Source organism: Lathamus discolor, chromosome Z (assembly GCF_037157495.1).
Source record: "Lathamus discolor isolate bLatDis1 chromosome Z, bLatDis1.hap1, whole genome shotgun sequence".
Classification (NCBI taxonomy): Eukaryota; Metazoa; Chordata; class Aves; order Psittaciformes; family Psittacidae; genus Lathamus; species Lathamus discolor.
Window position 1 is genome coordinate 76,294,956 of NC_088909.1, and position 15,509 is coordinate 76,310,464.

The 15,509-nt window shown below is 57.5% G+C and overlaps 1 protein-coding gene across 1 annotated transcript; it reads right to left on the minus strand.

Moving 5' to 3' along the window:
• Nucleotides 1-6,962: 6,962 nt before the first annotated feature.
• On the minus strand, nucleotides 6,963-14,068 carry LOC136005971 (uncharacterized). The gene is made up of 16 exons (XM_065663866.1): nucleotides 13,184-14,068; nucleotides 12,842-12,946; nucleotides 12,297-12,365; nucleotides 11,107-12,115; nucleotides 10,841-10,977; nucleotides 10,622-10,713; nucleotides 10,350-10,470; nucleotides 9,994-10,182; nucleotides 9,598-9,720; nucleotides 9,348-9,422; nucleotides 8,856-9,020; nucleotides 8,578-8,699; nucleotides 8,199-8,264; nucleotides 7,816-7,905; nucleotides 7,384-7,537; nucleotides 6,963-7,202 (listed from the first exon to the last, which is right to left on the minus strand). Exons 1-16 carry the CDS (start codon nucleotides 14,066-14,068, stop codon nucleotides 6,963-6,965), a joined length of 3,642 nt encoding a protein of 1,213 aa, XP_065519938.1.
• Nucleotides 14,069-15,509: the final 1,441 nt, after the last annotated feature.

Sequence of the window (15,509 nt, forward strand, 5' to 3'; positions counted from 1 at the left end):
TGTGTTCCTCCGTACCTGTGGTTTTCAGAGCCCAGCCAGACATCTGTGTGATTGCAGACATTGCTTCTCTCATTTGCTGAGCTTCCTGGGGAAAACACGAACAACCACGTCACAAGCTGGCCAGAAGGGGCTTTACAGTGAAGCAGCTCAACCAGCAGCCCCTGGCAACGGATGGGGTGCGTGGGCTGAGCCAGAAAAGCCCACCAGCTGCCCAGGCAGGCCCCGGCCCTCTTTCCCACAGTGCAGGATCACCTTCTTCACACTGTTGATCTCTGCAGCCAGTCTTGCCAGTTCATCTCTCAGATGTTGCATGTCCTGTTTTTTCCACGACAGAGCAATCGTATTTCTGCAGTCAGCATGAAAGCAGATCTTGTCAGAGAGTTGCCCAGCCCCTCCCAAAGCCTCCAAGCTTGGGAGGAAGAGAGGCAGCAAAGCTCCAGCCTCTTTTTCTCTTTGCCTGGCTTGTGAATACTTCCTTCCCCTCCTGTTTTAGCAAAAGGCCCAGGCAGGAGCACAAGATACAAGCTCTGGGCACCGTGAAAATGAATGCAGATAGCATGAGCTCATCTGCCGCTACCCCATGAAACGTGTTGCACGCAGGTCAGGAGAGAGGAGAGGACTCTTACTGCAGGGACGCCAGGTCAGTTGCAGGCTCCCCCAGCAGCACCTGAAAGGAAAAGGCTCTCCTGAGTCCCAGAACTGCCAGGGCTTTCCAGAGTCACGGCAGAAGCCGCGGCTGATTCTCTGGGGCACTGCCTAGAACTGGAGGGACTGGGCTATTTACCCATGCACCCACTCCAGCAGTGCTCCTCTGTGGGACTTTCCTGTCCCACAGCTGCAGTCACTGACCTGTGGCACACCCGCTGTCCGCAGAATCCACATCACCGTGGAGGTCCCACAGCAGGCACCAGCTGTAATTCGCATCACCAAAAGAGATTATTTTATCGGGGTTTCTAATGATCCCTGTATTGACATGGTCTCCTCCCACAGCAGGGTGGCAAGAGGCTGGCTGAGGACATGGGGATGCAGAGAAGGGTTGGCACTCCAAGTGGGGACCCTCTCCCCATGCCGGAGGGCTCTGCACACTCCTGGTTTCCAGGTGTGCTTGGAGCCGCAGAGCTACACACCATTTCCCCACCCATCTGCAGTGAGCATCATAGGCTGTGCACCCGTTTCAGCTGTTGGCTCTGGGGCTGGTTGTATCATGGGCATCTCAGAAGCTCCCTGCGCTTCACACGTGGAGGGGTTGGAAGGGCCCCACCAGCACCTCTCTCTCACTCTGGAGCTCGCATTCTCTGCCTCCATGCCTCCACTGGCAACAGGCAAATACTCACCGAAAGCCCCTAGGATCATCAAGAAGAGGACTGTGAAGAGCCTGTTCTTTTCAAAGGTGATGAACTCTTTCCTGGAAAAGAGGGAGTTCGGCTGGCAGCAGTGATTCAGGGCAGAGCCCTGCACAGGGGCGATTTTCTCTTACAAGCTTAGGAGCAGTAATCTAGAAGTAGCCAGAAAGCTCCTGGTGGGGAGCACGACCAGCCCCAGCCCCCTCCACCAGCTTCCCCATGCTCGCCCTGAGCCCTGCGCGCTCCTTGTCCCTGCCTTGTTACTGAGCACGTGCTGTACTCACATGGTGGAGATTCCTGAGCAAAGGCACCTCCGCAGGAAGGCCATGGCCGTGACCACACTGCAGAGCAACCCTGGGCAAAGCAATGAGAGGAAAGCCTCAGGATCCTCCTTGAGTACACGCCAGACAGCTGCAGGCAGGTGTGTGCTGGTCCCACGCAGGCCCTCTCTGGGGGTGGGGCAAGGGCTGTGGCTATGGCCTGTAGCGGGGAAGCTGGGAGTGTGGAGTGGAAGGATCCCCTTGCAGGCAGGGCACATTTGCCGTGCCCGGGGAAGGAGGGTGGCCCGAGTGCTGGGGTGCCCCTAGGAACTACAGGATCCCAGCTCCTTCGTCGTCACATAGCCACAGTGGGCCCAGGCAGCAGGATGGTGCCGGTTCTGCAGCGCTGTTGGGCCTGGCCAAGTCGGGCAGGCTCGGTGCAAGCACGGGGTGGAAGGCAGTGCTGAACTCACCCTTGTTTTCTGCAGCAGTGCGGTGGGCAGACCTTTGCCCTTGGGTGCCCCGAGCCTTCGAACAGCTTCGCCTGCTGCAGCTAGCTGTTCTCCCTTGCCGGTCAGCCACTCGAGCCTGTGGACGAGCCTTCCTCTGTACCATCCTGGTAAGGAATGACACCTTCTGCAAGCTGCAAGAGTTTGCTGTGTGCGCAGATGAGCTCCTGAAGACAGCCAGGAGAATGCTTGCCAGTGGCACTCAGCCCGCAGAACCCTGTGAGTTCCATCCACGCCCACAGCGCCCAATCTCATCGACTCTCCCCCTGCGTGGTGTGACGTCATGGTGTGACATCATAGTGTGACTGTAGATGAAGCGGTAGGGTGGGTGCGGGGTCTGGGGGGTGTGGGGAGACTCCGCAGCTCACTTGGTGGTGTGTTTTGCACATCCTGCACCTTCCTGGGGCAAGATGTTGAGACAAGGCGGGGGCACAACGTTACAAAATGGAATATATAAACCTTTAGAATCAGTTTTAAGTGAGGTTAAGTTTGATGGCTTTGTAACAGGAGCAATGGAAAATTACTGAGGTGCATGGTACACAGAAAAACCAGTAGAGTACAGCTGGAGAACATACTGAGAATTCTTGTGCAAGATAAATCGTTACAGTTGACATAGTTTTAACAGTCCAGAAGAACAGGACACAGGGAAAACGAGTATTGGGGAATGGCAGGTGCCCGGGATGGGCCACAGTTAAACCAGCTGATAAGTAGGAGGACAGGAGGATTATAATGTCTGTGGTGCTAACGAACCAATTAAGCTGGTATAAGCATCTGCTGGGCGTGCTTCAAAGGCTGCCAGAAGTGATGAAGATTGTGGGAAGAAGTAAACGACCCTCAGAGACCACCACCACAATTCTGTACGCATGCGGGGAGCTTTCTGGAAAATGATGCAATCCATATGTAAGCTCATGAATATGTACGTATGCCCAGGGACTGTATAAGGACGGCTCGTGTAGCAATACGGGGACACACGTTAGGAGGAGCTATCCCCTGTGTCTCCCGGGGCCGCAATAAAGAATACCTGCTTGTCAGCTTGAAAACTTTGTTGGCAAGTTTGTTCCTGGAGTTTTCTCCAAATCAAGAAGAGTGTGGGGAGAAGCAAAAGGGCCTGCTACGGGCAGCCTGTCACTCTTTGGAAGCAAGAGCTTTGCCCCCCACCCCCAGCAGGCTTTGTCCCCCCCCCTCAGCAGGCTGGAACGTGGTACATGTTTACTGGAGTGTGCTTGTCTGCCTCATCAAGGGAGAGATCATAGGCGGGCCATTTCTCCTTTGAGCATCCCGGAGACAGCCTTTCACAAGCCCCTCGTGCGGCTTTCTCAGGTGCCCCTCCAGCCAAGGCTTAGTGTCACACAGGAAGGGAGCATGCCGTGAGCCCCGCTTCCCCGCAGAAGGCTGCAAGTTGCCAAGTGAGCCTGCTTACACAAACAGCCCCACATGACAGACACAGCGGCTGTTCGGAGGGGACAAACTTCACAGGAAGCACCAAACCTGAGCATCCTATGCTTTGGTGGCAGGGTCAGTGTCAGTGTTTTGGAGAGCACACCTGCAGATGTTCTTCCAACTCCCCTTCCCCACAAAGACTCTGCCACAACTCAGCAGCCCCAGGCCGCTCCACGAAAAGTGCCTGGCTTTGCAGCGCAGACAGAGTGTTCAAGTGAGGACCGAGCCCCTCACGGGCCTTGCCCCTGCAGAACAAGAATGATGCAAAGCTCACAAAACAAAAAGGCCAGCACATAAACTAGCATCCCTGGCCTGGCGGGGAGACACATGTGAGCTTGTTTCCAGTGCCCTGACACAAGAGACTGAGTATCCCTCCGAACAGGTTTCCGTAAGCTGCCCTTTCTGGACGTTCCACCAACTGAGGTTGGATGAAAGCCATTGCTCTGCTGTGCAAGAGAGGAGAGGGCACTCAGCCAGCAAGGGGCTGCCTCGCTCTGCCTGCAGCAAACCATCTGGCCGGCCGTGCAGCACCTGAAGGAAGCGCTCCCTTCCGTGCTCTCAGGCAAGTCAGTCAGAAAGGGAAACACGAAGTTTCTCTCCTCTTGCTGCCCACCCGCGGGACGGCAAGGAGCGTTCTCGATTCCCTTCTCAAACAACGCGCCAGCCCCTGGTTTAGCGCTTCAGTAGCCCAACTCCGTTAACGTGGAACAGAAACACAGCCCCCAGGCTGCTCACGACACAAGCCACTGGGGTCAAAACCCTCTCAGATGGGAACACAACAGCTCCAGAGATGTCAGCAAGGGCCGGGGGGGCTCAGGATGCTTCAGCAAAGCATCCCCCAGGGCACCGGGAGGGCCCCATGGTAGGAGAGACCTGGCACAGCACAACATCAAGGAGAAAAAGCGCAAGGAGAGGAAAATCCGCCCGCTGGGGCTCCTCAGACAAGGAGCACCCCCCAGACAGCTGCCAAGGGCGAGGTGAAGCGAGGGCTCGTGCTTCTAGGGGCAGCGTGTTCACAGGAAGAGAGCGACAGGGCCTGAGCTCTTTGGCGTTAGTCCCCTCCGAGCTCAGACCCGACTGGGCCCCTCCTGCGAATGCAGTTAGTGCTGGGGATGGAGTTAAGCCCCTCGACGCCTGAGCCCACCCGTGGGTGCTCGAGGGTCCTTTGCTGGCTCCCAGTTATTCCACTGCAGGTGGCACTGGGGGAATCCCAGATCCTGCTGGAGCCACCTGGGAGCCCAAGACAGGCTGTTAGCTCCCATTTTTCCCCTGAACAACTCCCCCTGGGTAAAACATCCACGGGGGATGGCTCCGTGGGGACTAAGGTGTCTGGGGAGTGCAGCGAGGTGGGCAGGGTCCGCAGGTGGGCAGAGGGGCAGGTTTGGGGGGTCCCCCTTGCCCCATCTGGGGAGAAGACCCCCAGGAGAGCAGGATTTCCACAGGGCACCCCCAGGAACACAGCACAGTGGGGGTACGGTGATGCTCCCCAGATGCCTTTGTCCCCACAGTCTGCCTCTGTGGTTCCCCTCGGGGTTTCTCACATGGGAGGTGCTACCGCCTTCACGTCTGTCCCCCCCACTCCGTTCCATTGCATTGCCCCCAGTGCCCAGCTGTGGCCCCAAGTGCCCCCCTTCTTATACTGGTATCAGAAGCAAAAATAAAGATAACCAAAAAAAGACCTGCTACAAGAAGTATTTTAGCTGTGTAGGTGCAAACACGTGGCAGAAATGCATAAATACGGGGAGTCTTCTGGCTGTGCTCTTCTCCTGCGCAGGTGCTTGCCTCTGCTTGGACTCTTGTCATCTCCTCTAAATATTTCACTATGTTCAAAAGCATACTTTTTCAAGGGCTCTCAACAGTAAGAAACAACCCATGGGTTTTTATTCCTCTGCTGCACTAAGAATAATTCGCTTGCCAGAAGTCACACTGCTCTCCTGATCGGCTGGTTCTGCATCTAGAGAAAAAACGCATCGCGTGCACACAGAAAATCCCCGAGTCACCTCTCTATATTCCGATTGATCTTCTCCATATTCGAGCAGCCAGAAGCTGTGGGGGCCTTGGATGGGCTTTGCTGCTCAAGAATTTATGCAGTCAGGCAGAAGTAGCAGGAAATAAAGCTTAGGAATATAACGATCTAACAAAATGTTTATCAAGTGCCACTGCTGCTCCTACCCAGGTGGTGCCTCAACAGAGCATGCCGAGAGGGTGCACATCCTCTTTTCAAGCCCTGTTGAGGTCCAGGTGGGTATAAGGGACTTACACAAACCAGCAGCTGTGACCTTACACTGCCACTTCCATGTTATCGTGAAGGCTGTGCCTGCCACAGGCACGGGCCCAGCACTGTGGCATTTGGTTAACACAGCCTGGTGCATTGAGCACAAACCTCTGTCTCATCGCTTGATCCTCTGCAGTAGCTCACTTCATCACAGGCACCTTACAGTTCCATAGACACCTGTATTGGAATTCCTCTCACCTAACTATAGGTAACTGCTGTGTATGTTTCTACATCTAAGCTTGATCCCAGGGTTTCCAGGACAGTTCAAAGGTCTACAGTCATGGACTGAAGACTGCTGGTTGCACGGTCCACACGGACAGTGAAGGCAAGAGCAAAGTCTCTTAACAGCCACATATGGTCGGAGGTCTACAGTCCTTTGGCTTCAATGGCACACAGTGTTAAGCTTTTATTCTGTAGCCTTCTGAAGCTAGGGGAGTTGAACCCTAGCCTCAGAAGTCCACACACCCCCTATTTCTGGTGGGAGTTTTCTCTCCCACGCAATTTGAGGCACTGAATCTCCAGAGTCTCGGCCGGCCCCAGGTAGCTGATGTCGTGGCTTATTGATGAATTAAGGGCTAGGTATGATCTCAGGTGGATGCCAGAAGCAGTTCAGGCACATGTTGCCTTCCTTGACACAAACACCAAGGAAGCCAACTCTAGCATGAAGCCCTGAAGCCCCTTCCTGCGCTGTGCTCTCTACCAATACCACTGCAATACTCACAGTCAGAGAACAAGGGCACCAATACGGGCAAGTTCCCTGCTTTTAGCAGGGAGTTGAGAGCTGTCCCTCACCGCGTGCTGCTGCCACCACCCTTCCCACCCAGGGGCCAAGTTGCTGTCACCTTCAGCAGCAACCGAGCATGCTCCTGCTCCTGCTGCACTGCCCAGCTCCCCCAGCCCCACGCTGGGGCCACAGGCTCCCCTAGCAGGGGCTGTCATGGAGGTGCTGGGGGAGTGCAGCAGCTGAGGATGCTCAGACCCCGGGGATGAGGAGCAGGGGGATGGCCAGGGGCTGTTTCCAGCACCTTCGGTGACAAGTGGCCACAGGCCAAGGGCAGATGCCAAGTCAAGGTGCCCCCACTCAGGCCACACAGGCACTTTGCTGAGCATCACTCTTTATTGATGCTGATGGGAGCTACTTCCGCGCTTGCTGGGGTGCCGGGGCAATGGGATTCAGCCGCTGAGCCCCAGTCCTGCCCTGCTGCCGGCTTGCCGCATCCATCCTGCGGGGCTGGAGGGGTGGGTGCGGCCAGTGTACCTGGAGAAGGTGGCTGTGGGATGAGCCTGACCTTTGTTTCAGTGGGCCAGTGGTGCCTGGGGCTGAGGGGCAGGGGCCAGCCCTGCGGCTGTCCTGCCACAACGGCTTTATCTTGTCCTGCTGGGGAGGAGAGAATGGGTTGGCTAAGGCATGGGGCTGAATTCAGCAGCCCCCAGCAACCCTCCGTACCCATCTCTCCTGGGGAAACTGAGGCATGGATCCCCCCCCCCCCAGATGCTCAGCATCACCCTCCCAGCCTCAGTCACCCCCACCAGATCCCTTCTTTCTTCATCCCTACCTTGCTGGAGAGCAGGGTGGATGGCTGGACTGCCTGTGGGGTCCTAGGCTGGTCAAGCGGGAGGCGCAGGCTGCGCTGCAGCGGGCGTGTGACGGTACACTGGCCCCCACACTGCCGTGGCACAGTGGGGTACGTGCATGCAGCCATCGGCTCCCTGCAGAATAGGGTATGGGAACACTCAGCACCCGGCACACAACTCAGCACATGTGGCTTCAGCGCCACTGAGAGAGAGACGGGGCAGCACAGTGGCGAGGCTGTAAAAGCCCCAGGCCTGGGGCAAGCACAGCTGAGCCTCTGTGGCACATCTCTGCTCCCCTGCCCTGCCCTGTCCAGGGAGCAGTGTCGTCTGCCCCAACACAGGGGAGGACTCGCCCTTGCTGGGGCAGGGCCATCATGCACCCCAGGGATGGGGATGGGTCCCATGTCCCCTACCTGCGGGTTTGCTCCGTCTTTGGAACAGGCTGGGATTTTCCAGTGACGCGAGGGACCAGCGGTGGTAAGCGCGGGATGGGTGGGATCGGCCTGGGGAGGGCAAGAGCCGTCAGTGGGTGACAGGGGACAAATGACCCACCCTGGCTCGTGGCAGCACCCCAAACCCCACAGGCTTGCACCTCACGGCATCCCCGGCCCGCTGACCTCCGGGAGGGGTCCTAATCCTCCCGCTGACGGGCAGGCCTGTGGAGGGTGCTGGGCACGATCAGACCCTCGCAGGCAGACACCCCGAACCCCATGCCTGGTCTGGAGCACCACCAGCACCCATCTCCCCCATCCCACCCATGCAGACTCCTGATGCGCCTGTGCTGGGCGGTACTCACGAGCCAGGCACCCGCATGCTGAGTTGCCTGTCACAAGACAGGCACTGGAAATCCACCAGCAGCTGCCTGGGGAGGGGAGAAAGGGCTGGGTGAGTGGCGAAACCTGGTTTTGAACCTGGTTTATGCCCCCCAACACCAACAAGGTCCCAAGCTGCTGGCTGGTTACAGAAGAAAGGGGATAGGATGAGGGAGAGTGGTTGGTTGTGGGCTCCCTCCTGGGGAAAAGCTCCACTTCGTCTTAGGCACAGGAGAATTCACAGAGGGGAGCGCCCAAAAACCTCCAGTGCCATGGGAGCCACTGCCACAGGCACCGTGGGAACAGGGGATGCAGGCAAGGACAAAGAGGGAACAAGGCGAGTGCTGTCCCTCTTGCACTCACTTCCTAAACCCAGCTGCACTGTCAGCTTCCATTGGCGGTGCCATTTTCTTGAGCTGCTCAAGGCTGCTCTTCCAGCGGTCGTCCAGCTCTTGCTGGAATGGCTCCAGCTCCAGGCGATCCAGCTGCAGACAGACACACTCCCTCAGCCAGCGGCTCCACGATGGGACACTGCGTCCCCAGGGAAAGGCCAGGAGCAGGAATCCTCAGGAGGATGCTGCCTTGGGCCACCGAGCCCCGAAGGTGCCACTTCTGCGCAGCGGTGATGAGCTGCCCCTCACCTTGGAGGCCATCTCCTCCCGCAGCTGCTGCTGGACCTCGTGCAGCCCCTGCTCCTGGCCTGTCAGCCGGCTCAGCACCTCCTGGTTTTGCTCCTTCAGCAGCTCCAGGCTCGCCTCAAATTGGGCGCGGCTGACTTTGCTTTCCAAGGCGCCTTTGTCTGCTTTCTAGCAACAGGGAAAGGCAGGAAGACGGTGGGGAAAGGATGCAGGTGCAACAGCCAGGGTCAGCCCATTGCAGGGGCAGAGGCAAACGCACTCCTGCAGGACCACTGTGCTCCTCCCACGGCTGTGTGGTCCCACTCGCACCACAACCCCCATGGGGTCGGTCCCAGCAGCCCAAGGGACATGGGGGGAGACAGAGGGACCTGCAGCTGGGCTAGAAATCCTCCCGCGCCAAGGCCAGCTCTGCCACCAAGCTCCCAAGGGACAAGGGGCATTTGTCACCCTGCCCAAGACCCCCTTGGCTGGTGCTTAGGCCCCTTGAGGTTGTACCTCATCCATCCCCAGCTTCAGGTCTTCCTTGTCTGCCTTCTCCTTCTCCAGCCTCTCCACGGACTGCAACAGACCCTTCCAACACAGAAAGCATCCTGTGACCTTGCGGCAGGAGCACCCCTGCTTCTCCCAACACACAGAATCCTCTGGGAAAGGTACTTTTAATCTCCACAGGGCAAATCGCCTGTGGTCCCCAGCCTGGGCTCTGCCTGGAGGATGCTCTAAGCCCACGGGGGTTTCAGCCATCTACCTCAATATCTTCCTGCTGCTGGCGACTGTCATCCAGGAGGCTCCCCATGACAGAGTTGAGCTTCTCATACTCCCCTTGCATCTGCAGGATGGCAGCCTGGATGCGCTTCAGCACCTCCTGGTCCTGCTCCAGGGAGGAAAATAACGAGGTAGTGCCACGCAAGGTGGGGAGGCTGCCCCACGGGGACAGACCTGGCTTACTGGGCCAGTGGCCGTAGGCTCTCAGTGCCAGCAGGACATTTGCAGCACGGCTTGAATCTCCGTCTATGCTGCGGACTTTACAAGACAGTATGGGGCGGGGGGGGAACGGAACTCCCCCATGTAACACCGAAGCACAAAGAGCCGGGCACGGTTCTGGCAGCCCCCTCCCAAGTCCCCCATGCTGCCATCTCCCTACCTGGCTCTTCCCTGGCAGCTGCCTCAGCGCCTTGCCCATCTTCTTCCTCGACATGAGGGAGTCCACCAGCCCCTGCAGCTTCTCATAGCGTCGCAGCAGCTGCTCCAAGCGCGTGCTGGTGTCACTGCTGCACATGGGGCATACTGCCTCCTCCTGCCCCGTGCTCTCCGTCACTCTGGCCTCTTCTAGCTGCAGAAGGGGAAGAGGAATCACCTCTGAGGCGGGACAGATGCAGCCAACAATCCCAGGTGCAGTGGAGGCTCCGTGGCCCCAGGCAGCCACGGGATGTGGCTGGGAATCCCACCAGGACCACCTCAACGAGCCAGCGGGTGGTGGGAGCTCCCGCCACACCTCACCTGCTCCCGCTCCTGCTCCTCCTTGGCCGTCTGGGTCACCAACTGATCCAGTGCAGCCTTGCTTATTTGCCGCTGCTGGGCCAGATCCTTCATGTCCCGCTTTACCTCCTGTGGTGTGGACCTGGGCAGCGAGACAGGGGCACAGGCAGGCTTAGTCTTCACAAGCCTACTTGCTCAGGGGGCATCCCTCACCCCCCAGCAAGGGATGCTCCCAGCCCTCCTGGGCTCCCCTGCAGCCCCACAGGGAACAAAACCCTCTCCCATCCTTTTACCCCAACGGCAAGCTGAGTTGGTCGCTGGGATCCATTTGCCAGCTGGCTCTGGCCGCCTCCAGTTTGGCAAGGGCGCTCTCCAGCTTCCTGATCTGGGAACGGCAGTGGCGGCAGAGTCAGGGCATGGCCCCTGTGTCATCCCAGCACAGGGGCTCTTCAGCTGCCTCCTCCATGCCCAACTCCCGCAGCATCCCTGCATCTCCCTCGGGGACTCCTTACCTTCCCCTTCTCTCCCTGCAGGTCCCTGGCCACGCCCTGCAGCTCCCTGGACAAGCCCTGCAGGTCACTGGCCAGGCCCTGCAGGGATGACACCTGGGCCTGCAGGTCACCCAGCGTGTTGGCAACACTCTCCTGGCCTAGAAGAACATGGTACAAGAGGACACACTGTCAGTGAAGGGGTCTCACCCTACGGGCCAGGCTCCGAGCACAACCAGCTCCACACCCAGCATTTCAAACACCCCTCACAAGCCTCCCAGAGCTCCCACCTCTCTCCTGGAGGAGCAGGCGCAGCTTCTCCAGTTCAGTCCGCTCCAACCCGGTGGCTTCTAGCTGGGCCACCTGCTCCTTCAGGGCAGCATAGAGGTGTCTGAGCTGCCCAATCTGCTTGAGAGCCTCCACCGTCTCCACGTAGCACTTGTAGGCATTTTGGTAGGCACTGCTGGAGGCCGAGGGCAAGGCTGGCTCTTGCACGTGGGACGTGGACCTGGGATCAGCGTTGAGTGGGATCTCGAATCCCTGGGCTGTGGGCAAGAGAGTTCCTGCTGCCAGGGGGCCAGCCCCGTCAAGCTGTGTGCTGAGCTGCTCCCCTGAGATGGTGGTCTGAGTGACGGTGGACTCCGGCTGTGTCCCCAGGGTGGTGGTCTGGGTGCGCGTGGGCTCTGGCTGTGCTGGCTGTGTCCCCAGGCTGGTGGTCTGCACGTCCTGAGACACTGTCTGCATCACCGCTGTGGTGCTAGCATCCCTCCTCTGATCTGAGGGAATGCCTGCCTGCTGCTTAGGGGCCGTTAGAGCTGTCCCAGGATCCTTCAGCCCCACTGAGCTCTCTCTAGATCCCAGCACAGAGCTTGCCCCATGTGGGGTGTCCACATCTGAAGTGGGAGACTTGGTGGTGGGAGACTTGGTGGTGGGAGGCTTGGTGGTGGGAGGCTTGGTGGGGGGAGGCTTGGTGGGGGGAGACTTGGTGGGGGGAGACTTGGTGGGGGGAGACTTGGTGGGGGGAGGCTTGGTGGTGGGAGGCTTGGTGGGGGGAGACTTGGTGGGGGGAGACTTGGTGGGGGGAGACTTGGTGGGGGGAGGCTTGGTGGGGGGAGGCTTGGTGGTGGGAGGCTTGGTGGTGGGAGACGGCTCTCCTTCTTGTTCTCCTCTGGGTCTTCCTCCATCTCTGCATCGTTCTGCTTTGCTGCCCACCAGGCAATCCTCCAGCACGTCCCAGTGCACCATGTTGTTGACCTCCTCCGGGTCCGGGTACAGGCCCAGCCTTTCCTTCAGCATTTGCTGGGGAAGGAAGGGATCAGCCATGTAGCCAGGGGCATGGTGGGGCCCACAGGAGCACTCCCCCTCCCACCCAGCACTGCTGGGGACCATGCCCTAGTGCAGAGAGACCGCCTGCACTGGTCCCCCAGGGATGCAGCCATCTCCTGTCCTGTAGCAGGATCCGGCATGCTCGTAACCGTACCACATCACTGGCCAGAGTCCTTAGGTTGCAGAGGCCTGGCGTCTGGCTAGCAGCATCCTGGTGGTTCCCCTAAAGGGGGGTGAGGAGAGGGACAGCAGTCAGGACACAGAAGCAGGACTGAACACAAGCATCTGCAAATTAACTTGGGCACTAGACAGATGGACGCTGGGCAGGCTTGTGCCGAGGGGCTGCTGCTGTATTGCACCAGTAGATCTTGACTCTCCTTCCCAGCACCCACGGTACTTTCGTGGGTGTTTAGCTGAGGAGCGCCTCAGTGCCACTTGGGCGGACACACACAGTTACCTCTGCCAGCAGCCTGAGCTGCAGGCAGTGCTGCCCATTTCTGCCCTCCCCGGGGCTCCAGGTAGGGTGGGCTGAGCTCCCATGCTTCCCTCTTGGGGCACCCTTCCCACTCTTCCCTCCCAGGGCCCTTCACACTGGGTGACATCCGAGGCCAGAGGACACGGTCCACAGGGAGAAGCGGGGTGATGCAGGGAGGGGAGCAAGAGGCCAGCTCCCTCCTGGGGACAGCAGCAGCAGCTCACCAAGCCAAGCGCCTCCTGGATCATGCGGATTTCTCCTTGCATGCGGGACTGCGCCTCCTTCATCTGGCTAATCTCCTCCAGGACAGCCTGGTAGACAGCCGTGTCCTAGGAGAGGAGGGTGGCAGGCATGAGCCCCGCGGGAGGGTCCCTGCAGACCAGAAACTTGGTCCCCACCCTGCCCCAAGGGAAGCCACCACACAAGCCCATGTCAGCAGGGCTGCCTGCCCGCGCTGAGCTCTGTGCAGGAGCGCTGAAGCTGACGCCGAGGGCAAAGAGCCACCCCTGGAGGAGGAGGAGGCGCCTCAGCGGGGGAGCACCCGGGGGACTGGGGAGAGCCCCTACCTCAGAGCTGCTGCTCTCGTCCCCTTCCACCCTCTCCACCAGCTGCCCCACGTCGGCAGCCACATCAGCTTCGGAGCGGCTGGTGGCGTCCCGCAGCGCGTCCTTCGCAGGCAGCTGCTCATCCGCCTGCTGCGGCTGCTGCCCCGCGGCCGGGGTCCTTGCCCTGTCCCGCTCCGCAGGCTGCTCCAAGGCCCGGGTGGAGCCCTCCTGCAGGCCCAGGTGCCCCAGCACGGCCTGCAGCAGGTCGCGCAGCGCTCGGAAGTTCACGCTCTCGACATTGGTCCCGATGGCGGCGTCCAGCAGCTGGGTCAAGCTGAGCAGAGCCATCGCTGCCGCTACGGCCGACAACACGGGTCTGACCTGCTGGCGGTAGGAGAGACAGCGGGCAGCGGGCAGCCGGCAGCCTGCCTCCTGCTCCTGCTCCCTCAGGGATGTGGCGGCCCCTTCCCTGCCGCCTCTGCCCCCTCCAGCCCCACCGCCGGCCCCCCTGACCCCCGCGCCCCCGGCCCCGTACCTGCAGCAACTGACGCTGCCCCCCGCCCTGCCGCGCCTCGTTACCGACCGCCGCCGCCCGCTCCTCGACGCGCATTGGCCGAGCCCGTTCTCGACCGCACAGAGGCCGGCGCTGACGAACACACCCGTTGCCAGGCGACGCCCCGCGGCCCTCTCCCGTCCGCAGCTCGAGCGCACGGGTGACGCTCCCGGGGCCGACCCCGCTTCCGCCAGCCCCTGCCCAGGGAACCGGAGCGATTTCTCCGAATCATGGCTGGTCTTTTTTTGCAAGTAACAAGCAAAAAGACAAGAGGAAACGGGCTCAAGCTGCGCCAGGTGAGGTTTAGGCTGGATATTAGGAAAATGTTCTCCACTGGAAGCATAACCAGGCATTGGAACAGGCTTCCCAGGGAAGTGCGGGAATCACCATCCCTGGAAGCATTTAGAAAACGTGTAGATGAGGCCCTTAGTAACATGGTTTAATGATGGACGTGGCAGTGATGGAGTAACAGTTGGACTTGATCTTAAAAGGACTTTTCCAGCTTACTTGATTCTATGATTTTTCTTCAGAAGTTAAAAGTCTAATTTTGAGAAACAAGTGCAGAATCAGCAGCTTCACTAAATGAACACCTTAAATTAAGTTTAATAGAGAGAGTAAGCTACATAAATAAGCATTTAACTAATAACTCATCCTATCTTTTCTGTAAGGTCAATATTATTTTCCCTTTTACATTTGTAAAAGGAACACTGTAGAGAAAAATCAGTATTTTTAGAGTAAAAATCATTGCCTTTTCAATTGACAGGTGTAAATCTTGATTTTCACATTGCAAGCTGTAGGAAGAACTCCTGTTGACTACAGTTATTCTGAGGTGTGGTCACAAACAGAAGAAAAAAAACCTTAGCCATACTTACAGAATGAGGGCTAATCCCTTGAAGTAACCAGTTGAACATGAGTTTCTAATGCAGAGCTGTAGCTAAGAGAGTAATTGTGATCATTGCATGTATAGACAAAGATCAAACAGAATATGAAAATATTTTTGAATAAAAATCATGTAGTGATACCATTACTTGGCACATAATTTTAAGTTTTTCTGCAGAATGAGCAATGAGTAAAGGTGTAGCAAAGATGTATTACAATGCTTGTGCTCTGTTTATGCCTTTCCTCCCCCCACACACACCCTGTGAGTCTGCAGTTAAAGTTCTGTCTAACTCATAGTCTTGATTGCATGCAGTGATTTGTTTGATCACCATAAAGACCAAAATACTGTGTTGGGACCATAAGGCTGCTATACTGGATTCGCCATCACATCAGTTCTTCAGCCCAGGTTGAGTACCTTTTAAAATATAAATTACAGTGTTTAATGCTGCAAATTGTTTTATTCAAAAACAACCAACATGGAAGAAAATCTGACTGTCATCCTTCAAAGTCTAGGATTGGTTGAATTACAAATCATGTTGTGTGTGATTCCTTTACCAAAGGAGTTACCCTGTTTCAGGAAGATGTCGAATTATTGCTCTGCAATAGGTTGCAGTTGCTTGAACCTCTTTTCTACGGCGTCTGACATAGACATCAGAATAGGCTGTTAGTCTGGTAAGCTTATGCTTTCACAAAGGCATGAGCCTTAAATTTCCCCAGCTGGTTAAACATGCTGTAAAACAGCACTCACAGAAAGATGGACATCTATATAGCTGAGCAAGTTGCAAATACTAATCCACTTACTTCAGAAAGGTTGCAATCTTGACCTAAAAATCTCAAGATATTGAGCCAGTATCCTCGACAAATTGGATCCTTTGCTGTTGAGGGCTCTTTAACGAACTATGGGCATGTGAGCGA